Source organism: Bubalus bubalis, chromosome 3 (assembly GCF_019923935.1).
Source record: "Bubalus bubalis isolate 160015118507 breed Murrah chromosome 3, NDDB_SH_1, whole genome shotgun sequence".
In the NCBI taxonomy this organism is placed as follows: Eukaryota; Metazoa; Chordata; class Mammalia; order Artiodactyla; family Bovidae; genus Bubalus; species Bubalus bubalis.
In genome coordinates this window covers 9680501-9706829 of record NC_059159.1, presented here as the reverse complement: position 1 = coordinate 9706829, position 26329 = coordinate 9680501, and the positions used below count along the sequence as shown (strand labels likewise).

The window sequence follows — 26329 nt, the reverse complement described above, 5'->3', positions numbered from 1 at the left end:
CCCAGCATCCTGGGAGGGCGGGTGAAGTGTCAGCGTGTGCTCCTCACACAGCTGAATTGATTAGATTGTCACCCAAAGGGCCACCCAACACAGGGGAATGAAGGTTTAAAAAATGTCTCTAAAGAAGTCAGATCTTACCTGCTGCATGAGAGTCTGCAGTCCTTCAGTTACAGACATGGCTTTGCCTCTGTCCTTCCCTCTTACTTAGGCTCATCAGGTTCCACTCTAGTTACGCGGGTGTGTGTAAGTGAGACTTAACCAGTGTCCAGTTATGCACATGTGTGTAAGGATAGTGTCCAGTTATGCAGGTGTGTGAGACTTAACCATTACACTGAATTGAGCACTGTTTTCTTAGCCATCTGAGGCTGTTTTTAGCTGTTACCTTTGGAATGTTTGACCCCCTTGCTTTGCCTTTGAACCTTCTCTCAGGACTGGGATCCAAGCTCCCTGCTGAGGGGCACACGGGACTCGCACCAGCACAGCTCAGGCTCTGCCGGGTGCCCCGGGCCCTGAGCGGAGCTGTGCTCACTGTCCCCAGGCACGCAGCCACCCTAGCCTCGTCCGTTTGTGTGATCCGTGCATCCACATTCTCTCTGCATCTGCATCGGTCCTCAAGTGCAGGCTCCGAGGCTTGTCCAAGTCCTGAGCAGCCTGGCCGAGGTGGCCGCCTGTGCTGCTGCTGAGGGGTCGCCCGCCTGCCCTGCTGGGAGCCCCTGCTGAGCTCTTTAAATCCCAGCCCCAGCGCTGGCCGGGCACATGCAGATGCGCAGTGAGTGCTGAGCTGACGTGGCACGATTGATTATTCTGGGGAGAGAAAAGAAAGAGCTGACGGCTCAGCCAGAGAGTTTGAGTTGGACTTGGTCTGTTCCTGGATTATTTATACTCATTGGATCTTATCTCATCTCTAAACTGGAAGTAACACTGCATACATAGTTCACTGTCAGGAAGTGTGCAAAGTTCACAATTGGGCTTTGTCGTCAAGTTCAAATAATGGAAATGAAAAAATATTTTAGGCTGTGGATCTTATATGTGTATAAGCTAGTATTATTTGTAGGAAAACATACTGACAAATGGAATTAAGTAGAGCATCTCTCCTGTAGGACACTGGGTTCTCGGGTTGCATCTGAAACGCTGTGCCCGGTGGTAGCTCACCCCTTCCCCCACCCTCAGTGTGGTCCTTGCACTGCTCCAGCCTCACGTTGGGCAGGCTGCCGGGGCTGGGGGAGTTCTAGTCCTCACGTTGGGCAGGCTGCCGGGGCTGGGGGAGTTCTAGTCCTCACGTTGGGCAGGCTGCCGGGGCTGGGGGAGTTCTAGTCCGGAGAGCAGAGGTGCTGCAAGTGCACACCCCATAGATACTCCCTACTCCCTTCCTCACCGGTTGAGTTCGTATTTTGCAGAACCAAAAACGGTTACATCTTTATTTTTAAGCAAGAGCTCTTGGCATTGCACAAAGCACACATCTCAGCAGACCTGCATCACCATCTGCCAGGACCGGTTTTGAAGAGGCCTCTCTCTGGTCTGGGTTTCTTAGGCTCTGGTCTCAATCTCATAGGCTGTCTGTGGAGCACACCAGCGTGAGTGCCTGCAGCGCTGAACAGAGGGTCAGGACTGCCCTTTCTTCTTGATGAAGGAGGTTGAAGAAATGAGGCTCAGGTTCTGCTCTGAAAAGAGTGGACCTTTATATGTCATGTGAGGCTTTCCACAGCTTCCCAAGTTCTCTTTGCTGTGGAACATAAAAGCATAGGGCTGGCTGTCGGTGGTCAGGACCCAGCATCCAGGAGGCAGGTGGGGTGTGGAGGGCAGCAGGTGGAGTTGTCTGAGGAGCCAGCATTGTGGAAAGAACAGGCAGGGAGTATGGTCTTGGCAGGACGCAGGACTGGCATCCTCCAGCCTGTAGAGTGGGCCACGGAGCCGAGGGCAAGGGAGATGCGGTAGATATGGACAGGAGGCATTAGGACCTTGCCACCCAGCCCTTCCTGTGGCTCTGGAAGATTTGCTGAGTGTGTTGGTGGTGGTGATGGGGAGGGGCTGACTCGACCTACATATAGGTTGCTGCTGGTTACCTTAAAAGTGGAGGGCTAGACCTTCTGCACATTTTATATAGTATCCATTTCTCACTTTTCCCTTGCATTTTGACAGCCTTCCAAAGGCACCTTTACTGAATGTACACTGTTCTTGTCTTTGCTTCTCTGTTTGCTGAAGCCAAGCTGAGCTTTCCTTTTTAGAAAGATGCTTGTAACAGCTCTGTCTTCTCCTGCTCCCTTGTGAAGAGCCTCCGCTCATGGGGACTCAGATGGCTTCACCTTGCAGCTGGGGCTGTCACTAGTGCGGAGGGGCCTCAGGCTCGTGGGGCCCTGGCTCCCAGGGCACGTGGAGCTCCCCTGGGGCTGGCACTGGGCGGCGCTGCTGAGACTCGCTGCTCCTGGGACCCACTTGTCCTCCTCCTGAGCCCGTGCTGGTTGTGCCACACCAGGGAGGAGGGACACAGAAGTCAGGCTTGCTGCCCTCAGCTCTGCTCATGGTCAGGACTCGCCCCGCCACTTCCTTCCCTTCTTCCGAAGATAATTTCTTGACTTCTGTATGGCCTTCCTTCCTTACCCTACAGAGAAATCATGAAAGCTTAACTTCTGACCCAGAAAAATATAGCACATTTCTTTTCCAAGTTGGCGACTGTTTCTGCATCTCTTCTCTTTCTGGCATCTTGAGTCTCTTCTCCTTTGTCTCTTCTGTTAAGAGTTCAGGATTCTGATTCATGGAAGTCCAGTGGAATCCTACATAGACAACACAGCATGATGGTATAGTTCCCCCCAGGGATTTCACACGCCATTATATATAACAGGACTCCAAGTATGTTCCTCCCACAAAAGAAATACTTAGGTGTAAGCTGAGCAAATGTTTTGGGGTAATTGGTTGGTGACATTTCCGTATTCTTTTCTGAATAGAGATTTCAGCATAAAATTTTGCCTTAGTTTTGGATCCAGATAAACAAGGGTATAAAGTGCGGCATCGCTGCCTCCATTCATTCCCTGTCCACACTCCTTGTCTCTGGAGAGGGTCCCTGTCGACAGTTTGAAGTGCATCCTTCTCAGATCTGTGCCTTTCCCAGCATCGGTGTCACATGCGTGGTGTCCTGTTCCTTCTCGTGGCACCGTGTCTGGGACATCTTTCTGTGCCATCATCTGTGACCAGCTTACTCTTTTTAACGACCAAATTGTGTGTAAATAGCTTTTTAGGAGAAGGCAGTGGCACCCCACTCCAGTACTCTTGCCTGGAAAATCCCATGGACGGAGGAGCCTGGTAGGCTGCAGTTCAGTGGGGTCTCTAAGAGTCGGACACGACTGAGCGACTTCACTTTCACTTTTCACTTTCCTCCATTGGAGAAGGAAATGGCAACCCACTCTAGTATTCTTGCCTGGATGAGGGAGCCTGGTGGGCTGCCGTCTATGGCGTCGCAGGGAGTCGGACACGACTGAAGCCACTTAGCAGCAGCAGCAGCAGCAGCTTTCACTTTTGCACTTTTGACAACATGTCTGTTGGGTAAGTTCTCAAATGCAGTTGCTGAATGGAGAAGTACTGCGTGAAGTTTGCGCCCTCTCCGCTCCCCCAGCGGAGCCTGGACCCTCCGGGCCGTTGGTAGACGCTTGTTTCTGCCAAGCTCTCGGGAAGCTTTAACTGGAGGGTTGAAGCGTCCGTCCTTCGCGTCTGGCCGCTGTGTTTCCGCGTCTGCCTTTTCTGGCCTTCGCGGCTTGTGCGCCGTGGTCTCACAGCTCTGTGTGGTGCTCTCCTTCGGAAATGCGTGCGCCTCTGTCACAGGTGTTGCACATCTGCTGTCCTGGTTGTTCAATAGAACTTGATTTTCCATTCTGAAGCCTTTCACTTTATTATAGCAAATTGAACAGATTCTGAGATTATGACCTTATTAATCTATGCTTTATTCTAGAATTTCTGTGGTTTCTTTTTTTATATTAAAATCTTTGATTCAGCTAGAATTTATTCTGATATAAATGAGGTAGGCATTCAGCTTAGCTTTCCCTCAAATGGGTAGCTAATTGCCCTACCACCATTGACTGAATAATCCTGTTTTTCTTTATATTTTTGTATCTTTTAAAAATACTTTCTTTATGAGACTTCATGACTTGAAGTGTTTCAGTATTTCTTGAGTTTCTTTTCTGCTGTTTTTCTTCTCTATTGCTGAAATTTCAAATTATTGACTCCTCACTTTAATCTCTTGGAGAAGGAAATGGCAACCCACCCCAGTGTTCTTGCCTGGAGAATCCCAGGGACGGGGGATCCTGGCGGGCTGCTGTCTATGGGGTCGCACAGAGTCCGACACGACTGAAGCGACTTAGCCGCCACCGCCACACTTCAATCTCTGGCAGCAGCTCTCTCACATTACCCTTCTTCCTCTTCATAGTTGCCTGTGCTATTCGCATACGCATTTTCCATGTGAACTTTAATATCGTTTTATCCGTCACACTTCCTGTAAAACTCTTGTTGTTAATGTAAATAGTATTTTTAGAAAGCGATGTACAAACTGAAGACCACCTTCCCCCACTGGGGTCCTCCTGCCTGTGCTCAGATCGTTTTATTTTCTTGGTGGCTTTCTCCAGCCATGGTAATCACGCTAGCTTGCAGGGAATTTGCTGGTCTTTGGGGGTAGATTAGAGTGAGGATCTGTTTGTATTAGATGGAGGAGGCCCGTGCCCTCTCCCAGGTCAGCTCGCCTTCCAGAGCTGGCGGTGGAGGGCACAGAGCTACCCTGTGTCTCCAGGGGCAGAGCTGCCCGCATCCTGCCTCCCTCCCTCCTTTCTACCGCCCTACTGTGCCCTCTGCCAAAGGCAGGAGGGAGAGGACCCCGAGAGTGGCCCCAGCAGGAATGAGTCCCTGTGCTGGGGCTGGGAGCAGGCCCCCATCTGGAAGGCGGGCTGCCTGCTGCCCCAGCTTTGCTGCCTGTGAACGGACTCAGGGCTGCTGGGACCTGGAGAGCAGGGGCCTGGGTCGGTGCCTGCAGCCGCTCTCAGGCTTCTCTCAAACCTTGAGAGCCTTCTCTGGACCTCAGGCAGCTCTGAGAAGGGTTGATGTCTGGCACCAGGAGCCAACTTTTTCCAGTCTGAGGTTAGAGTTAGGAACTGCCACCCCCTCAACTGCTTCTGGCCCTTCTCACAGCGGGAACAGAAGCCAGTCTTGGCTGCTTTGAAGAAGCATTTATGCTCCTGCTGCTGCTAAGTTGCTTCAGTCGTGTTTGACTCTGTGCGACCCTATAGATGGCAGCCCACCAGGCTCCTCCGTCCCTGGGATTCTCCAGGCAAGAATACTGGAGTGGGTGGCCATTTCCTTCTCCAATATACGCTCCTCAGTTCAGTTGCTCAGTATATGCTCCTAGCTTCTACTAAAGAGTAACTCAGCATTTTAAAGCAGAAGGAATGGAGTAGAATGGTTGAAAAGTCCATGCTTGCATTTCCTGTGATGCAGAAGCAGGGCAGGTGGGAGTGCAGGCTGGCCTGGGGCCTTTGCCCAGAGGATGGGGGGCTTGGGGATGCGTAGGATTAACAAGTTTGTGTTGCTGATAATTTGAAAGACACTGATTCATTGCCTCTCAGGAGTTGTCTGTGGAATTAAGCACAGGTGGGTGGCCGTGGAAGCTCTGAGCTGTCAGGGGGCAGAAGACACTTAGTTCTGTGCCCCCACTCCTGAGCTGAAGTTTCGCTGCCTTAGATGAATGCCCTGTGTCCCTGTCACTTCTCTCTGGTCACCCAGAAATGCTGCCTATCCCTCTCTCCTGGTGCGCCCACACCCCTTGTGACTCTACCTCACCGCCTGTCCAACAACAGTCAGATGTTGTGTTCAGGCCAGACTCAAAGGACACCAAGACACCAGTCAGATGTCTTCAGGCCAGACTCAGAAGACACCATTTCTGACTAGTGCAGCTTTTCCAGGAGTTTCCAGTTTGTTCTGTATCCCCATTTGTCCTTTGTCCCCAGCCTCTTGTGCCCTCTCCCCGCTGGCCCGGCCTCAGGGGCAGCCTGAGGCCTCTGGGGCAGCGTGAGGCCTCTGGGACAACTGGCTTTGCCGGCTTTGCTGTTGCTGACCCCGCAGCACCTGTCACCAGTGTTCCATTGGCACATACACTGCTTGATTCTTTTTCTTTAAAAGGAACAGGAACACAGAAGCTCTTTGGGGGCTAAACCCACGTCTTACTGTCTCTGTATCTTTCGCAGTAACTAATACAGCACCTAGTTTATGGGTGGTAACCATTTTTTCCCCAAAAGATTGTTGGAGTATGAGTCTGAGAAAGTAATTTTTTAAAGCTTTTATTTTCTCTGTTGGTAGATTTCCTGAGATTACTACCCTGTGCCCAGTCTTTTTCTCCAATCATCGCTGTGATTTCATAAACTTGATTATGGGGCTATTTATTTGAGATCTGTCTGTAGATATAAGGCGAGCCACACTGCAGACTTCCTGTCGGTAGCTTTTCCCTGTCACTTCTTGTCTCCTTGCTTCCTCGGATCATACTGTTTGTGCAGAGAATTGACTGTGGTGTAGGCTTTGCTGCCAGCGAGTCTGGCCTGGAGGCACGTTGAGGTCTTTGCCAGTTTACACGTTGCAAGTCCAGCCCCAGCAGTGGATCCTCTGTTGCTCAGTTGTAGCTGGTGGGTTCAGGACAAGCCACAGCGAGCCTGTGCCTTATGGACCGAGTTGTGCACAGGAAGTGATGTCAGGATCCACCTACTGGGACCTTTAAATCCCTGGAGGGTTTGTGTGCCTGTTTTGATGTTACCTCAAAAAGGGGGATGTAGCCCTTAGGACTGTGTAGAGTGCTGTGAGAATATTTATGATATTTTACTGGAAGGCAAGAGCTTCATTTCATGGACAGAAACCCCCCTGCGAATAGGACAGTGTCCAACCAGGTGTTAAACTTTGTGATACAAACACGTTCAGAGGAGACCGTATAGATGAAGAAGCCCTTTAGTGACGGTTCTTTTGTGTGAACTGAGGGAGTTCTTTCTGGAAGAGGTGGTCTTGATGGTTGGGGAGGATGAGCCTCTGAACAACAAGAAGGAAACGGAGATAGGTTGGAAACCTGTCTCCCTGGAGCCAGGTGGTGTGTGATTGCTTACCAGACCCAGTATCTAGTAGGGACTCTCAGCTGGCACGTTTGTTGAAAACTTGTCTTCCTTTGTAGCTTTAAACAGAGATTTCATAATTTTAGGGTTTATTTCTCATAGATTTGGTATGATTCTTTTAGATGAGAACTCTTATGACACAAAAATAAAATTTTTCATATTGTGACTGTTTCTTTAAAGACAGGCTGGGCCTGCAAAGCCCAAGTGTTGGTCAAGTCTGGTGACCTTGTCCTGGTGATGAGGAACTCACATTAGTGTAGTGGAGGGAGGGAGTCGTCTGTCAGCCGTCTATCAGCAGTTTCCTGAGGACAGAGCACTGGAAGGCAGGCCAGAGTGTGGGGTTTTTAGTTTTTTTCCTCTTTTTGTTGTGTGTCTGGAGTGGTGGTTCTTAGGCAGGGAGGTTTGACCCTGTGGGGATTTGGGATATCTGGAAGCCTGTGGGGCTGTCCTCTCAGGGGGTAGGGTTGGATGCTGCTGTGGGCATCCAGTGAGTGGAGGCCAGGGTGCAGTTAAATGTGCTCTAAGGCACAGGATACCCTCCCACACAGAAGGAGCCCCCAAACCTCAGAAGTGCTGAGATCGGAGAACTTCATCTAGTGTAGTGGTTTATTTTCTCTTTTTCTCCTCGTGTATTTGGCACTTGTTTTAATCCTTAGATCTCTTCCCTTATTAGTCAAAGGCAGTGCTTCCCAGAGGAGTTCACAGACACAGCCTGCAATCACCCCATGTCCTGCTTTAACACGGGGCCTAAGCCTCCAGACTCCAGTTCTGGGGCCTGAGGTCCCCGGTGTGTGTGTCTGCCAATGCCCTTGGTGATCCTCACACCTTGAGGTGGACAGCCACTCCTCAGGCTGTAGTGACATTTCTTGTCACCAGCCGTCTTACAGTATTGTCCTAGACCCACCGGCCACTCACCCTAACCAGCGTGTACTGGCGCGCTGGGTTGGAGCCTCTGGTGCTTGTGGCCTGAGCAGGAGGCAGGCCGTTTTAGTAAAAGGCTGGAGCAGGTCACCTGGAGACAAGGGGCTTAGGGCTGCAGAGGACCAGAAGGGGGTGGGGCGTGGGGGGGGGGGACGTTGGAGCAGCAGGTCAGGGTCGGTGTCCCTGTCTGCTGATGCGGTGGGGGGGGGTGGGAGGGGTGGGGGGGGGGTGGGAGGGGTGGGGGGGGAGTCAGGGGGTAGGGGGAGACGGGAGGTGGCCTTCTGCTTTGGGTGACAGAATAGTCTGTGTTCTGGATCCTACCCTCCTGTTTATCCACTCGGGGAGGAGAGGTACCTTAAGTAAGGGTTAACACCCTCCCAGGGAAGCCACCATCAGTCTTTTGCTTCCAAGGGGGAGAAAAAAGCCGCTGCAGCCTGTGAGCAAAGGCTCGTGGCGCGTCCCCTCCCCCTCGGAGGCCTCGAGTGGGGGCGCGGTGGGCGGGGCGCTGTAATTGCATTCATGGAAATAAGCCTGGAGGACTGAGCACACGCTCCAAGTGTCCGCCTGGCGCTGGCTCTGCGGCCATCTCCAACCACGCCAGCCTTCCCCACCAGGATCGACTTCCTCCGCACCCGGGTTTCTGCTCAGCTTTTGGGTCCCCGCCTGGCTGCCGCCTCTGCCCGGGCAGTGCGGGCGCACATGCCGCGCGGGCTCCGTCCCTGCCTCCACCCGGCGCTGGCGGGGCGGCCGGGGGCCTGGGACTGGGGGGTCGCGGTGCCGGGCCACCATGGCCTCTGAAGCGGACAGCTGCCACCTGCCAGGGCGTTGACGTCGCTGCCCCAGGGCTGCCGGGATCCTGGGGCCACCGGAGAGGGGACTCGCCCCGGGTAAGAGGCCGGGTGGGTGGCGCGGGTGAGCCCACAGTGTGGAGCTTCCTGTGCAGCGTGAATCCCTCTGCTATTACTATGCGCCGCTGCCGGCCTCTCCCAGCCCGGAGCCAGGCAAGCCTGATGTGTGCAGCAGCTGCTTCTCTGCATGTCTGTCGTGTGGTTTCGCATTCTGCTCTCTCTTCCTAGGTTTCTTTTTTCCAGTAGCTGCTTCTTATAGAGGTTTCAGCCTTCAGTGTGGTTTCTTCTAGGCCCCAGATAAAGGAATAAGCTAATAACCAATTTGTATGGTCCTGCTAGAATGAGGTTAAAAAAAGGAGGACAGAAAGCAGAGGGGCAGATTCTGAGAGATCCCCCTCCCAACCCACCCATGGAGTTTTTATTTTACTCATTAAACACTTGGGAACCTTCCCCTGGTATGAGTAGCCCTCTTCCCAAAAATGCACGTAGAAGAGGAGCTGGAGTCCCTTGTTTATTTTGCTGCCATGGGTCTGTTCCAGCTGTCCGGCTGACGGGGAATGTTTCAGTCTGCAGAAATAGTCAGGGTTTTACAAAGGGCCAGCATGCACGTAGGTTTTAGGAAGGTGAGTAAGGTGAGAGGGAACTGAGCTATGTGCCTCGGGTCCCCACCGAGCCTCTCTTTTGGAGGGCAGGGGTGTGGTGGCACAGCTGTGCAGTGCCCAGATGGCAGCTGGCTTGGGGAGGGGGCGTGCTTGCTCTGCCTGGGAGGAAGGAGAAGGGCACGGATGACGGTGGGGTTTGTCTGCTGGGATGGGAGCTCCCAGGCTTGCCTTGAGAGTGGAGGGCTCCTTTCTCGAGAAGCCAGAGGTGGAACGTGGTTCTCCTTGTCAAGCTGATTCCAACGCTGCTTTCAGTCCATGAGACCCTTTCAGAAACAGCCTTGGAGACAGAGATTGGATGTGTGAGCACTGGGAAGAAACTGCTGCAGAAGTCCAGCTGGACCACGTATTACCACTGCCAGGTTTTAGAAAAAGCTTGAGGTTCTTAAATGATTGTTTTCTAGTTTTCAGCTTTTATTGAAAGCAGATGTTAACTTTATTTTCTAAACCAAACTTTTAGGATACAATTTTATGACTTTGTCTCTTTTACTATGTTGAAATTTGATCTCATTTCCCTTTGATTACAAAAACCTGTCTTCAAGTTCTCGTTTTTATTAGATAAAATGTGTCCATTCCTTCTCTAAGTAAGGTAAGATGATAAAATACTTTGCTTTCATGAGGCAGTTTATGGAGCTGTTTAATAGACACCCTCTCACTGGGAAAGGCGAGGATGCTGACATGCCCATTCCTGCTTAAGGAAAACCAAGGTAGGGAGAGATGGTGGTTTTTCCCAGGTCACAAAACCACTGGTCAGTGAAGCCGCACTCAGGTGCGCCCAACCTCAACTCCTGGGCAGTGTCTCATCTCAGTTAAGGAGGCCTGAATTTTTAGGTTAGTGGTTAGATGAGATGTCTATAAGATTGATACAGGAATAAAGTTTTCCTTAAAGATGCAGACTACAGGAATAAAATCTTTAATATACTTCTAGGTGGGAGACTGAGTGGTTTTTATATGGAAAGAATTTAAGCTACAAGAGTAAATATTCACATTGGTAATTTGCTGGAAGGCGCCTTTCACCTTTGATGTTGAATCTCAGTTATGCTAGCACATGCCAATTTAATTTCTTTTGGTCCTGTTGGTATGTCTACATTCTTTTAGTCACTTAGGCTGTAAATTGCTTGCCTGATGGCTCAGACAGTAAAGAATCCACCTGCAATGTGGGAGACCTGGGTTTGATCCCTGGGTTGGGAAGATCCCCTGGAGGAGGGCATGGCAACCCACTCCAGTATGCTTGCCTGGAGAATCCCCATGGACAGAGGAGCCTGGCGGGCTACAGTCCATGGGGTTGCAAAGAGTCAGACACGACTGAGCAACTAAGCACAGCACAGGCTGTAAATTGGTGGTGAGACACTTCTTTTAAAGTGCTTTATACAAAAATCAGATCATAGCTTCTGAGAAAAGGGACTAAGCTTAGCAGAAATCAGAAATTCAGTATATTGCTATTAAAATTTTTGTTTCATTTATTTTTAATTGTGGTGAAATATATGTAACATAAAATTTACCATTTTAAGTGCACAGTTCAGTAGCATAAGTTCATTCATTCACATAGTTGTACAGCCATCACCATTATCCATCTCTAGAACTTTTATGAAACTGAAACTCTGTCCCTGTTGAATTTTGGCTCCCCGTTCACCCCTCCCCCAGACACCTACTGTTCACTTTCTGTCTCTGTGAACTTGGCTTCTCTGGGTACCTCATGTAAGTGGAATCATCCAGGATTGGTCCTGTTGTGGCTGGCTTATTTCACTGAGCGTAATGTCTTCTGAGTTCCTTCGTCCTGTGGCATGTGACAGGATTTCATTCCTTTTCAAGGCAGAATAATATGGTATTAAATTTTACAAAGGGTTGCTATAGGTTTGACTTACAGAGGGAAAAGGAATTGTTCCCCAAGGTTGGGATACTTTCTGTAAAGTCGTGAGGTGATCAGGTCAGCTCCCAGTTGGCCATGTATGTGTCCCCAGGTTTCCGGTTTCAGTCACATCCCATTTCCTCGTCCTTCTGTGTCCTCTGGTCTGACAACACCCTGAGGTCTGTCTCTTAAGTGTGAGGCTGGCAGCGAAGCCCCTTAGTCATTGTATCTTTCTGTTTCACTCATCTCTACGTTGCCTGTTGTTAAAGACCCTGTGAATTTTGGTTGTTTTCTTACCCTGTCAAGAATATCTGACCTTGTGTATTTCTAATGTCAGGTCAGAATTGAGAGTTTTGTGAAAGTTTGCTGACTGTGTGTGTGTCACCCAAAGCCTGACTTTTTTCTAGTCCTTAAAATTTTTTCACACTGGAAGGCTCTGGGATCTCCTGGGAGACCAGGTGACTTACCCAGGGCGGGGCAGAACAAGTGATCTGACCAGAGGATCTGTTTGCACAGGCTGAGTCAGGAAGGGCCCAGTGTGTGACCAGCACTCGCCACACGGCAGGCTCTTTGATCTTTGTCTCTGGAGGCAGTGGACAGAGCGCCCTCAGTCATGGGCAGCTTCCCAGATTTGTGCTCTTAAGCCCAAAAGCTGTTCGTAAATAGCTTGTGTTCCCTCTGGAGCTAGTAACAGTTTCTGGAGAGGGTACAGGCAGGTCCAGTGCTTAATTTACCTTTCTTTCTTTTTTTAAACAATTAAGTATAGTTGATTATAGTGTTGTGTTAATTTCTGGTATACAGTAGAGTGATTCATATATATATATATTTGTGTGTATATATACATACACGTTCTCTTTCATACTCTTTCCATTATGGTTTATCACAATATATTGAATATAGTTCCCTGTGCTCTGCAGTAGGGCCTTGTTGCTTATCCATTCTGTGTACAATAGTTTTTGCATCTGCTAATCGGCATCCTTGACCCGGCTGCTGTGGCTCCAGGCGGGCGGGTGGTTTCTGAGGCCTCGTGTGTTTTCAGTTTCATGAAGCTCCAGCCTGGAAAGGGTCCGTCCAGCCTTGCTTAGCAGGGCCCCCTGGCGCAGGCTCTGGAGGGATGGAAGCCCGTCTGCACAGTGGCACCCTCCTGGGCTGCATGGGGGCCAGACCTGTCTGTCTACCCTCTCCACATGTGGGGAAAGGGACGGCCTTCTGACTCTTGACCTGCCTTTTAAAATGTTGTCCTGCTCTCCTGGTTTAAATTTGGACCCTTGTTATCACCAAAAGGCAGGGGCTATGTATAAGAAGGATGATGCTCAATGATTATGGTGGAAAAGGTAAGGCAAATTTAAATCTAGGCAGTGGGACCAAGTGTAGCTGGAGCCTCTGAGGGAGCTGTGTCTGGGCCCTAAAGCGCACCTCCAACACTTTGATGTATGTCACTCCTGGGGACCAAGGACAGAGAGCAAGCATGGTCCCTTTTGGCCTGTATTCTTGTGGAACGGAAACTGCTGTCAATAGATCTCTCTTTTCGGTTGGACTTCACTGCAGGTCTCTGGGCACCTGCCTGTGGCCTCAGGCGCTGGAGAAGCTGGACCTAGCGATGCCGCCCTGTGCATTTCTACCTGCCCCTAGCCCGGAAGGAGGGCACTGTCCCTTTAAGACAGCCTCCTTTGTATGTGCTGGATGGAGCACGTTGCAGCTCTGGGTTTCTGCTGGTTAAATCTGCAGAGCAACATTTAAATAAAGAAATAAATAGAGGGTCCCCTTGTGTGGCTTTCCTATTCACAGCTGAGTACAATGGTCCCTTGTTGTTATAGGCTCTTTAATCCCCTTCATTAGATTGGAGCCTTGCAAGGGAATGGTGAGGGGCTGCTGCTGGAATGGTCCCCGTGCTGGAAGCAGGACACCTTGTAAATTAACCTTTGCAGGCATGAATTCCCTAGGCCTCCGGGCCCTCTGCTCTGTGTCCTTTCTGTGCAGGCCGCTGCCTCCCTAGCTGCCATTCTTTTCAGGAGAAGAGGGCTTAGCTGCCTCCCTGGCACAGAAGTGTGGCTGCAGCACGTGGCGGTCGGGGGAGGGAGGAGTTGTTTGTTGCTCTGCCATCTGGCCCATCAGCAGATATTTTACAGTTTAACCCCAGTGGCTACGCAGGAGAGCCCGGGCCTGGGCAGAGAGACGCCTTTGCCAGGTGCCCCTGCCACTTCCTCAGAATCTCGGGGTGGATGTGGCGGGTTCTGAGTACCAGCTGTTCCTGTCCTGGTGGTGGCTTGCAGGGTCCTGGAGATGCCAGCCAGGATCCTCGGGACCCCTCTTTCCTTCCACTCTCCAGCCGTGGTTTTGATTCTTCATGCTGTTAAATGAAATTAAGCATTTTGTCTGTGAATTTTTTTTTCCTCATGGGCAATATGAGAATGAAGCCTTGAGTTGAACATTGGTGTTGCATTGATAAGTTTAATCAAAGGAAAATACATTTGTTAAAATGTTGGATTTTTTTTTCTCATCTGAGAACAAAATTCCACTAGAAAAATGAAATATAAATCTGCTTTTTTTCGTAAGTTCTTAGGTGATTTATTGACCCATAAAGGAAGCAGTGTTGTGATTTGAGGGGGACTAGATGTAGAATGGAGAAGTGATTTAGAAATCACGGGCTTAATGTCAGGGGACTGCTTCACAGTAACAGTGAATGAACATCTTGCTGGTTCTAACTGCACAGAGGTCCATCTGACTACCAGGACATAGGAGGCTTGTCTTTCTCATAACCATAGATTAACATTTTTATTTTTCATTAAAAAGAAAAAATCCAGTTGTACCTAGCTGTATTTTTTTAAAGCAGATATTCAGGAGCTTATGTTCCCCATCTCTCTCCATTCCCAGACACACCCTTCCCAGAAGCAATCACTCAGAATTAACTTTTTCTGACTTTCGATCTTCTGGTAGGTGCTGCCAGGTCTGTATTAATATTCTTGTCCTGCTGATTATTTTATTAAAGACTCTCTCCTGATTTCCTTCACTCGCAGCATTCTTTTTCCTCACTCTCTCCCTGTCTGATACTTTATCACAGATGTTTGGTCGCTTAATTTTCATCTTTGAGATTTTCACACACACATTCACAACCTTGATTTCTGTCTGTGGTCTTTCATGAGTGCCTCCTGCCCCTTTGTAGGAGGAAACACAGGGACCCTGCTTGCCCTTCGTGTGCCCCCTGCCCTCCTCCAGCCCTCTCGCCTCTGTCCACTCTTTCCCCACTCCACAAGTTGACAGCTGATTACATACAACTTTTGTTGTGGAGCCTGGATGAGCCTCTGTGTGTGCTCCACTAGCGCCGCTCAAGACCAGAGTGTGCGCTGATCATCTCTCCTGAGCTGCTCCCAGCACCAAGGTCATGCCTCTCCGTCCGTGCCTCCCCTTGGCCTGTGGCTTGCACCCTGATGCCCTCTCTCCTCTGTTTCTCCTGTTTCCAGCTGCCTTGTTATTCTGCTGAGAGGAGACCCAGCGATGCCTTCTTCCATTGTAAACGCTCCAGCTCTTTCCTATTTATTCTCTCATGGCCTTCCAGAAAAACTGTCCTGTGTGAAGGCTAACCCAGAATAGCTGAGTGCTTAGATTCTGAAAAGAAAGCCACCACTGAGAGTTTCCAGTTTGGAACAATAAAATTTGACTTCTTAGGGTACCCAGCAGTCTTGAGATACAAATTTTTCTTATCATGGTTCTGCTTTAAATGCACCTTGTTATGGGGACTGTAGTCCTGCCTCTGATTGGGGTGAGACTCATTGGTGATCTGATGAGGCCATCTCTGGTTCACAGTCAAAGCCTGGTTGTTCATTCCCCTGTGGAATAGCTGTTAAAGAGATGAACTATTACCTCAGATTCTCAAAACCATGTTATGTTGGAATGAATCTTTGTCTTTTCAAACCTCAAAAAATTAGTTTCTTAAAGGGAACGTCTCATCTTCATGGACTAGAAATTTTTCTGGTTAAGTCCAGAAAAAGCAGAATAAATTCCCTTTAGGCTTGCTTTTCTCTAGAATGGGGTGTGAATCAGTAGAATTTGTGTTGTTTCTCAGAGTGGTTTTTGCTCAAACTAGAGCTAAGCGGTTGTTAGTTAACTTTCTCCCTAAGTAGCTGTTGGAATGCTCTCCCTGGCTTCCCAGAGACACGGTTGAAGCCTCATGTGGAAGGCCTGGGCTGCATTTAGGTGGTCTGTTGGGATCTCTAGGTGGCTGTGTCTTCCAGCCTTTAGTGTACTGGGAGTGTGTTTCAAACTGCAGTGCATTTATTAGGCTATGAAATCAATTTCATGGGCTAAAGCTACTGTTAGGAAAACTAAAACAGTAGGAAATGTCAATGGATTTCACATGATGAGAGTATTATTTTGTTACTGTTGTGTTTGGGGCAGATTGGGTTGTGAAGTCAAATGCGTTTCGTAATTGTGGGTCTTGAAGTTTGAAAGACGCTTTTCTATGAAAGGGTGGATTTCATTTCTGTGGCTAGGCATGAAAGAGGAGGACCATTAATCAGGCCCCAGCCATTTCCATCCCACAGGCTGAGGGGCTCAGGCCCCTGGTTAACCACTCCAAGGGTGGAAACTGGATTAAAAGGGAGAAGTCAGCTGAGACTCTGATATAGCTAACTAACCTGTGCCGAGACTTAATCATGGTGGTCTCTTGTTTCTACCTTCTTCCGCTGTCTTACATGATTTGTATGAAACATTCGGGGAGAAGAACTGCTCTCTGAGTGCAGTAGGTTCAGTTTCAGCAGCACGGCTGGTGAGTCGTGCACCCTGACCTCACTCTCAAGCCGAGCTATTCCTCTGTGCCACCCAGCAGAAATGTCACACGAGCCACAAGGGCAGTGTTCCTCTCTAGCAGCCTCTGCAAGCGCAATTAAAATACTGTATTTTGTGTACCAAGTTATTTCAACGTGTCATCAATATAAAATAGTATTAAAGAAATATGTTACTTTTTTGTCCAGTCTGGTGTGTCTTTTACATACACCGCACATCTCAAACTGGGCTAGTCACATTTCAAGTGCTTACTACCCACACGTGGCCCGTGACCACCTCGTCACATGGAGCAGTTCTCACTTAGGCGCCTACTCGAAAGATGGATGCCCGCAGTAATTGTTCTGATGATAAGAGCTCGTTCTAAAACATTATTCAAAAATGTTCAAAAAAGCAGAGAGAAAAGTCCCCATAACCCCATCCCCAGAGTTAAGCATTGTTTCAATTTGGGGATGTATCCTTCTAGATTTTTTTCTCTGTACATACTAGCCTCCCCGCTCCAGAAGTGGCACAAGACTGTCATTCACATTGCTTTGCAGTTGCCTCCCCCTCCCTGCTAGGGTCCTAGACATTGTCACGTGTCAGGGTGGATTCAGTGAGGGAGCAGAGACCCGGAGAGATTGGTTAACCAGGGGCCTGAGCCCCCCACCCTGTGGGATGGAAATGGCTGGGGCCTGATTAATGGTCCTCCTCTTTCATTCTTAGCCAACTTCATCTCACCACAGGCAGCCTTTTCTTGTGTGTGTGTGTGTGTGTGTGTGTGTGTGTGTGTGTGACAGCTGTTCCTTTATCAGAGCTTTTCTCTGTGATCCGTGGTCCTTTCTAACTTTGGTCAACCTGATGGTGAATGGGAGCCAGAGTCTCCCCAGCAGTCGGTCATTTCCGACACAGGCTTCTTGCCTCTTCTGTGGTATCTTTGTCCTTTTGTGGTCTGAATTGTATTTATTTTTGGTAAGGTAAAAGCTTTCTTAGTAACCTTTCCCTCCTTTTTTGTAGTTCCCAGTGACCTGACTGCAGAGGAGCGCCAGGAGCTGGAGAACATTCGGCGAAGAAAGCAGGAGCTGCTGGCCGACATCCAGGTAGGAGCTGGGCAGCATCTTGACCAGACATCTTCTCATGACGCCTTCTGACTTGCTCTCACCACAGTTCGGACCAGGTGCCGGAATTGACAACCAGCTTTGCTCAACAAGGGAGAAGGGAATCTCAAAGTGGAGGGTGCTCTGTGAGCTGCACCCAGCTGGTCAGCTGTCAGGCTAGAGTGACCCCAGGTCTCCTGACTGTGACTTGAACCCAGGCTTCAGGCTAAGCAGACCCACGTCCACATCCTGGTGGCCATTTTCTGGCAGGGCAATTCTAGAGGGAGAATTTTGGTTCTTTAAACTTTAGTTTCTTCTTCTGTAAGATAGGAGTGAAAACACCTCTTGATAGGTTGTCATTAGTTGAATTATTTTAGGCCTTGGGGAAGCCATTTCTTTTAGAATTCTCTGTAAAACATTTGGAAGCCCAAGGGCAGGGAAGGGAGGGGGCACACCCTGTAACTCCAAGCTGCAGCATGTCGAGGAAAGACTGGGTCTGCTCCAGTGCTGGTGTGAGTGTACTTTGCTGTTACCTAGTTCTTTGAATCCTACCTCACTGGTAAATGCTGGAAAAGCATAGCAGTTCTTCACTCAAAGCCAGTGAACTCTGTCCGCTGTGCAGACCTGCTTAGAAGGGGCAGGAGGTGGAAGGCACAGCCAGGAGTGGCGTTCTCCTTGCCGGCCACTTGGCGGCAGTGTTGACCCAGTACAGGCGCTGCTGGCTGGGCGCTGGGTGCCTGGGGGACTGGTTTGTCCTGGTTTGTCCCCTCTTCAGTGAGCTGCAGATGCACTGCGACAGGCTGTCCAGGCAGCTGTTTTCCAGGGGAAAATACATAGTTTACATAGTGTATATGATTATAAACTTCTTTCCTAGACTTTAAACTCCTTGAGGTCAGGATGTTATCTTTTTCTTCTTTGTATTCCCTAGAATGATTACAGTCTGGTAGGAACTCAAGAAACATTTGTTGAACAGACGAATTTTCCAAAAATTTTTAGGTTTTGGGGGGCGTTGTCTTTGTTTTGTTTGCTCTGTTTTACTTTTTGATCAGAGAGAGTTACTGGAGATTTTTGTGGTTTTTATCTGATCTGTATCTTCCTCTGGGTGATTCTGGACTGTGTGTTTTGCAGAGGCTGAAGGATGAGATAGCAGAAGTAGCTAATGAAATTGAAAACCTGGGGTCCACAGAAGAAAGGTGAGTCTGTCCTTTTCTGGGTGGTTTTGTGGTTGTGGCATCGCCAAGTGCCAGCCTGAAATTGTGCCCATGTCGCGTATTTAAGGAGAAAGTGCGTCTTCTGCCTTCTTTTCTGAGCAAGCACATATGTAGCCATACTTTCTGCCGTCCGTGCAGGGACTCCTGAATGTGAAGGCTTTTGATGTTTTTAGAAAGGCTGAACTGGAGAACTTGGCAGGTCCCCCAAAATCTTAAACTGCCTTTAAATTGTTGTGTGAACTATTTCTTCTCTTCTCTTATCCACTGGGTTCCTATTTTAGAGTTTCCATTTTTTGCTTTGGATAAAGGAAAAGCTTAACGGATGCTGCTGATGCAGCTCCAGAAGGCTGGAGGCCCAGTTGTGTCTAGGCATCACTGCAAGCTTGCTTGTGCCTCCCTAACACTTAAGAGAACACAGAAGTGAGATTATAGCACAAAGTGCCAAGGCGTGTCTGCTGGTTCTTTTTTTCCTTTAACTACATGAAATGTTAGTTGCTTTGAGAGTTTAATTTTGAATGGGGTTCCCAGACCATTTCTAACTGCTTAATGTCGTAAATGGGCTGTTTCTAATTCACTGCATGTCTGTATTTTTCTAAGCCTAAGTCTCCCCGTCTAGCTTCAGGAGACCGTTGGATTTTGTTATTTTAAACTTGTGTGCACAGGGCCATATGGATTAGTGAAGCTGCATGTCCAGCAGAAACCAGCCAGCTTATCATGTCCAGTCTCTGCTTTGCCAGTTCTGAATTACAGCTTTCTTACTTGCCATTAAAAAAAAAAAATTTTTGCTGCTTCAAAGAAATGGACAAGTTGGTGTTTGTCAGAATTTACCATTTCTGCTCTTACAAAGGGTACTCTTAAAAGAAGTGAATAGGGACTTCCCTGGTGGTCCAGGGGCTGAGACTCTGCACTCCCAATGCAGTGGGCCTGGGTTTGATCCCTGGTCAGGGAACTAGAGACCCAGGTTCGATCCCTGGGTGGGGAAGATCCTCTGGAGAAGGAAATGGTAACCCACTCCAGTACTCTTGCCTGGAAAATCCCATAGACAGAGGAGCCTGGTAGGCTACAGTCCATGGGGTCACAAAGAGTCAGACACGACTGAGTGACTTCACCTCACCTCACCTCAGGGAACTAGATCCCACATGCCACAACTGAAGATCCTGTGTGCTGCAACCAAGACTCAGTTCAGTTCAGTCACTCAGTCGTGTCCGACTCTTTGCGACCCTGTGAATCGCAGCATGCCAGGCCTCCCTGTCCATCACCAACTCCCGGAATTCACTCAAACTCACGTCCATCGAGTCGGTGATGCCATCCAGCCATCTCATCCTCTGTCATCCCCTTCTCCTCCTGCCCCCAATCCCTCCCAGCATCAGAGTCTTTTCCAATGAGTCAACTCTTTGCATGAGGTGGCCAAAGTACTGGACTTTCAGCTTTAGCATCATTCCTTCCAAAGAAATCCCAGGGCTAATCTCCTTCAAAATGGACTGGTTGGATCTCCTTGCAGTCCAAGGGACTCTCAAGAGTCTTCTCCAACACCACACTTCAAAAGCATCGATTCTAAGGCACTCAGCTTTCTTCACAGTCCAACTCTCACATCCATACATGACCACTGGAAAAACCATAGCCTTGACTAGACGGACCTCTGTTGGCAAAGTAATGTCTCTGCTTTTCAACATGCTATTTAGGTTGGTCATAACTTTTCTTCCAAGGAGTAAGCATCTTTTAATTTCATGGCTGCAGTCACCATCTGCAGTGATTTTGGAGCCCCCAAAAATAAAGTCTGACACTGTTTCCACTGTTTCCCCATCTATTTCCCATGAAGTAATGGGACTGGATGCCATGGTCTTCGTTTTCTGAATGTTGAGCTTTAAGCCAACCTTTTCACTCTCCTTTTTTACTTTCATCAAGAGGCCTTTTAGTTCCTCTTCACTTTCTGCCATAAGGGTGGTGTCGCCTGCATATCTGAGGTTATTGATATTTCTCCCAGTAATCTTGATTCCAGCTTGTGCTTCCTCCAGCCCAGCGTTTCTCATGATGTACTCTGCATATAAGTTAAATAAGCAGGGTGACAATATACAGCCTTGACATACTCCTTTTCCTATTTGGAACCAGTCTGTTGTTCCATGTCCAGTTCTGACTGTTGCTTCCTGACCTGCATATAGGTTTCTCAAGAGGCAGATCAAGTGGTCTGGTATTCCCATCTCTTTCAGAATTTTCCACAGTTTATTGTGATCCACACAGTCAAAGGCTTTGGCATAGTCAATGAAGCAGAAATAGATGTTTTCTGGAACTCTCTTGCTTTTTTGATGATCCAGCGTATGTTGGCAATTTGATCTCTGGTTCCTCTGCCTTTTCTAAAACCAGCTTGAACGTCTGGCAACCAAGACTTAGGGCAGCCAAATAAATTTTTCAAAAAGGAAATGAATAGGCAGGCTATAGACAAGGGGAAAATACCTGCATTACCTGTATTTGTAAAAAGACTTGTATCTGGAATCTATATAGAAAGTGAGTGAAGTGAAGTGAAGTCGCTTAGTCATGTCCATCTTTTTGTGACCCCATGAACTATAGACCTACCAGGCTATCCCGTCCATGGGATTTTCCAGGCAAGGGTACTGGAGTGGGTTGCCATTACTTGTATCTGGAATCTATATAGAAAGAACACATACAACTGACTTAATAAAAAGACAACTTGACTAAAAAGCAGGCAAAAAAACCCCATGAACGCTTTTACATGTATAATAGACACGTGAAAAATGCTCAGTATCATGAGTCATGAGGAGATGCCACTTTACACCCACTAGGATGGCCAGAGTTAAATAGACAGGTGGTGCCTCGTGTTGCAGAGAGCTGGTGAGAACAAGCAGTGTAAACATTGGGGAAAACCAACTGGCAGTTCCGCCTTATGTTGACCGTATACCCCTGCTATGCCCAGCAGTTCAGCTCCCAGTATTTACTCAGGAGAAAGGAGAACATGCCCACATGCATGAGGGCATCCATAGCGTTCTTATTTAAAATAGCCCAAAACTGGAATTAGCTTTAATGTCCCCCAACAGATGAACGGTTGAACAGATGAGTTCATGAGCTATTAACTTACATAGTTAATATGTAACTATGACAATGCTCTAAAACTGGGTTATGGTGATAGTTGCCCAACTCAGTAAACTTATTAAACATTGTTCAGGTGTGCACTCAAAATGGGTATGTTATATAATATGTAAATTATACCTCATTAAAGTTTCAAAAATGACATGAAAAAAAAAAGAAACCCACTTTAGTAGAAGAAACAAAGGAGCCTAGGACCAGGGTCAGGATTTCAGTTGACCTTCCATAGTTAGACTCAGGTGTGCCTGAACTTCACTGAATAAATCTCAGACATCACTGCACTTCACTGACACATGTGAGAGTTACGTCAGTCTTTCACAAATTCCCCATTACCCAGAGTACTGAAGTGGCTGTGATGGTTGTTTTACAGGAAGAACATGCAGAGGAACAAACAGGTAGCCATGGGCAGGAAAAAATTCAACATGGATCCTAAAAAAGTAAGTGTCAAAAGCCAGCATCCAGAGCCTGCAGCCTGCAAAGTGGCGGTTTCCACATTGTCAGCTGCAACCTGGGGCATTTGAGACAGCCTCCCTTCCCTTTTGTAGAGTGCAGCTCATGTCATAAGCCCTGCCTCCTGCAGAACATAGGAAGTACTTATTGGACACTTACTCTGAGGAAGTACTTATTGGACACTAACTCTGTGTGCAGAGCACCTACACCCATTCTTCCTGTGCCCCCACCTCCTTTCTGGATGTTCCTGGTGTCTGAAGCACTATTGGTGTCTTCGCTGTATTTCCAGGGGATCCAGTTCTTAATAGAGAATGATCTGCTGAAGAACACCTGTGAAGACATTGCCCAGTTCTTGTATAAAGGTGAAGGGCTCAACAAAACAGCCATTGGTGACTACCTGGGGGAGAGGTAAGACCTTGGGAGACCCGAGTAGAGAAGATTGGTTGGCAGTTACCTAGAGAGAGAAACTCCAAGATGCCCCGAGCTTTGTCCTGGGACAGGTGGAGGTGTCCAGCAGCTGGTATCCTGTGTTCAGCCAGTACACAGAGGCTGCAGATCTTTCTTTTTTTTTTTTTTTTTTTTTTTTAGATCTTTCATTTAACATTTGGCTGCCTCCTGGGCTGTGGGGGGTCTCAGCGCTCAGCCTAGGAGGCAGCCTGACTGGGGCTCTGCACGACCTTGGATTCTCAACATCATTGTCTGACTTTTGTCTTCTGTTTCTCTTGCTAGAGATGAGTTTAACATCCAAGTTCTTCATGCGTTTGTGGAGCTGCATGAGTTCACTGATCTCAACCTCGTCCAGGCCTTACGGTGAGTATGTTTGCAACCAGTACCTTGTTGAGGGAGACAGGTCTTTGGTTGTAGATCTGTCCTGCAAAGTTCAGTTCAGGTCAGTCCAGTCGCTCGATTGTGTCCAACTCTTTGCGACCCCATGGATCCTGCACAACCTGGCGTTTTAGTGAAATTGTACCTTGGGTGGTGATTTGAGTATCTGTGATTGAAATGATTGGATGGTTCAGCTCAGTTCAGTCTCTCAGTCATGTCTGACTCTTTTCGACTCCATGAACCGCAGCGTGCCAGGCCTCCCTGTCCATCACCAACTCCCGGAGTTCACCCAAACTCATGTCCATTGAGTTGGTGATGCCATCCAACACTCTCATCCTCTGTCATCCCCCTCTCGTCCTGTCTTCAATCTTTCCCAGTATCAAGGTCTTTTCAAATGAGTCAGCTCTTTGCATCAGGTGGCCAAAGTATTGGAGTTTCAGCTTCAAGACATCAGTCCTTCCAATGAACATCCAGGACTGATCTCCTTTAGGATGGACTGGTTGGATCTCCTTGCCGTCCAAGGGACTCTCAAGAGTATTCTCCAACACCATACTTCAAAAGAATCAATTCTTCTGTGCTCAGCTTTTTTTATAGTCCAGCTCTCACATCCATACATAACCACTGGAAAAACCATAGCCTTGACTAGACGGACCTTTGTTGACAGAATGATGTCTCTGCTTTTTAATATGCTGTCTAGGTTGGTCATAACTTTGCTTCCAAGGAGTAAGCGTCTTTTAATTTCATGGCTGCAATCACCGTCTACAGTGATTTTGGAGCCCCCAAAAATAAAGTCAGCCACTGTTTCCACTGTTTCCCCATGTATTTGCCACAAAGTGATGGGACCGGATGCCATGATCTTAGTTTTCTGAATGTTGAGCTTTAAGTCAACTTTTTCACTCTCCTCTTTCACTTTCATCAAGAGGCTCTTTAGTTCTTCTTCACTTTCTGCCATAAGGGTGGTATCATCTGCATATCTGAAGTTATTGATATTTTTCCTGGCAGTCTTGATTCCAGCTTGTGCTTCATCCAGCCCAGCGTTTCTCATGATGTACTCTGCATATAAGTTAAATAAGCAGGGTAACAGTAGACAGCCTTGACGTACTCCTTTTCCTATTTGGAACCAATCTGTTGTTCCATGTCTAGTTCTAACTGTTGCTTCCTGACCTGGTTAAAGGGGATTAAATTGAAAGCAAAATTTGTAAAACTCTTCCTCAGATCTTTCAGTTAACATATGGAAATTGATGAATACTTCTACTTTGAATCTTTCCCAATTTCACTCAAGAAAATCCTTTATATTTCTTGCCCTGGAACAGGAAATAGGTAGCGTGCCCTTCGTATTAGAAGGAAAAAAGTCAACATTTAATTTTTTTTTTTTTTTGCTAAATCTAGTCCCTTTGTGCTTTTTGAGCAATTGTAATTTGGTATTTTCATTGCTGTTTAAGTGTAAATAATATCATGTTTTGTGTTGTTTAGGTAGGTGAAAAAAATCCAGAATTAAACCTGTTGGCCGTGGGTTTCTGTTTGACTTAAAGGGCTCAGTTGTGACTGCTTTGATGGAAAATCTCTTTTCCTGCTATGTCATTTTTTTTTTTCTTTCTGGAAATTGGAGTTGTTTTCATTGGAGTTCTTATGCATCAGTCTGAAGAGGTGAACCATTCTTTTGAATAGGAAAGTCTTTTTCTCTTTTTTCTTTTCATAAATACATTCCCTCCTATCGAGAGGACAGAGATGTGGCGTGGTTAGCCTGCATCTGACCGAAGGCTGAAGCCCCCGACATCCCCCTTGGCTGCAGAAAGCTCTCACACACGGGTTATCTCCCCCAGTCCCGACACACGCCCTGTCCTCCCCCCAGGCAGTTCCTGTGGAGCTTCCGGCTGCCGGGCGAGGCCCAGAAGATCGACCGCATGATGGAGGCGTTTGCCCAGCGCTACTGCCAGTGCAACCACGGGGTGTTCCAGTCCACAGGTGAGCGCAGGCCGCCCCGCTGCCAGCGCCCGCCCGGCGCGCTGCTAGGCACTGGGCCTTCTGACACCAGAGGCGTTGGGTTCCTGCCTAAGAACATCACTTTAAAGGGTATTTATAATGGTAAAAAGTTGGAAACTATCCAAAGTCTGCCAGTAAGGTAGTAGGCGTCTAAGTAAGGGCACCTCTGAATTATGAAGTGTACAACTATTAAAAATTATGTTTTTATAAAGAGGCTTTATTGACATGGAAAAATGCTAATAAGATTGGCCAAAAAGCAGACTTCAAAACTGTATCTATTGTAATTTTAACAGATATGTTACAGTCTTTATCTCTGAGGTTCATTTTTTTTTTAATTTATTTATTTTTTAATTGAAGGATAATCACTTTACAGAACTTTGCTGTTTTCTGTCAAACCTCCGAGGTACATTTTGTGATACGTTACGCATAGTCACATTTATGTAAGAAAGCAAAATAAGTTATTCCTAGGTTGTGGGATTGTAGGTAGTTTATATGTTCTTTTTCATATATTGTGCTTTTCTGTACATGTTCTTCTTTTACAATCTGAAAAAAATAAAACCCTTTTAAGTCGTGAGTGCTTTACATTCTTTCTCATGCCTTGCCCTTTGCAGTTAGTGGACCCAGATGCGTGGATTTTGCTTTCTCTTTGAGAGCACTGCTTTGCATTCTCAGTCTCACTTGGCGCTTCTTGTTCTTTCTGGTGGGATGTTTCTGACTGGATTTTGGTTTTCCCTTTTAGACACTTGTTACGTCCTCTCATTTGCCATTATCATGTTGAACACCAGCCTGCATAACCCCAATGTCAAAGATAAGCCCACTGTGGAGAGGTTCATAGCCATGAATCGAGGCATCAACGATGGGGGAGACCTGCCCGAGGAGCTGCTACGGGTAAGCTCAGCTCTCCTTCAAGGCCATGGGCTCAGGCGATGCTGATGGAGGGGATGGGAGGGACGCGGGGTCAATCCAGTGTCTGCTCGGACCATCCACTCAGCTACATGAATTGCATTAAGAAACTGGTAGCGAGGCCCAGTGAGGAATCAGTGGGGGAAAGTGATTTATAACTCTGAGACTAAAGGCTCAAGCGGAGGTCAGGCTGATATCTCTTCTTTCTTGCTCACCGGTTAGGCCTCTGTTTCTTTTGTCTCTGGGTCCTGAAGGCAGAGGGGTTCTCATGCCGCCATGGCACGCAGTGATGCTTGTTGCATGAGTGACAGGAAAGGCGGGGGGAGAGGTCTTTCTAGGATCGGAGACATGCAATGTCATCTCTTCTTCCAGAATCTGTATGAAAGCATAAAAAATGAACCCTTTAAAATCCCTGAAGATGATGGGAATGACCTCACCCACACTTTTTTCAACCCAGACCGAGAAGGCTGGCTATTGAAGCTCGGTAAGTGATGCCCTCTGGGTCAGGGCTCCTTACAGAAGCTTAGAAAGGACGTGTGTGTGCACACCCATGCATGCACTATGGGGAAAGGGGGTTTGGTACAGGAGGCTTTAAGGAGAGA

At 47.9% G+C, this 26329-nt stretch overlaps 1 protein-coding gene across 4 annotated transcripts in view; it reads left to right on the top strand.

Moving 5' to 3' along the window:
• CYTH1 (cytohesin 1) overlaps positions 1-26329 on the top strand; it is an 80158-nt gene that overhangs the window by 40125 nt on the left and 13704 nt on the right. For 2 of the 4 annotated variants that reach the window (XM_025279617.3, XM_044938633.2), the window contains exons 2-9: positions 17177-17259; positions 18385-18449; positions 21937-22003; positions 22306-22424; positions 22746-22826; positions 24694-24806; positions 25564-25712; positions 26100-26212. In XM_025279617.3, coding sequence (XP_025135402.1) covers positions 17177-17259; positions 18385-18449; positions 21937-22003; positions 22306-22424; positions 22746-22826; positions 24694-24806; positions 25564-25712; positions 26100-26212 — 790 coding nt within the window. Of the gene's footprint in view, positions 1-8593; positions 8933-17176; positions 17260-18384; positions 18450-21936; positions 22004-22305; positions 22425-22745; positions 22827-24693; positions 24807-25563; positions 25713-26099; positions 26213-26329 lie in introns of those variants that run through there. The other 2 variants (XM_025279618.3, XM_006064112.4) reach the window with 2 other exon arrangements.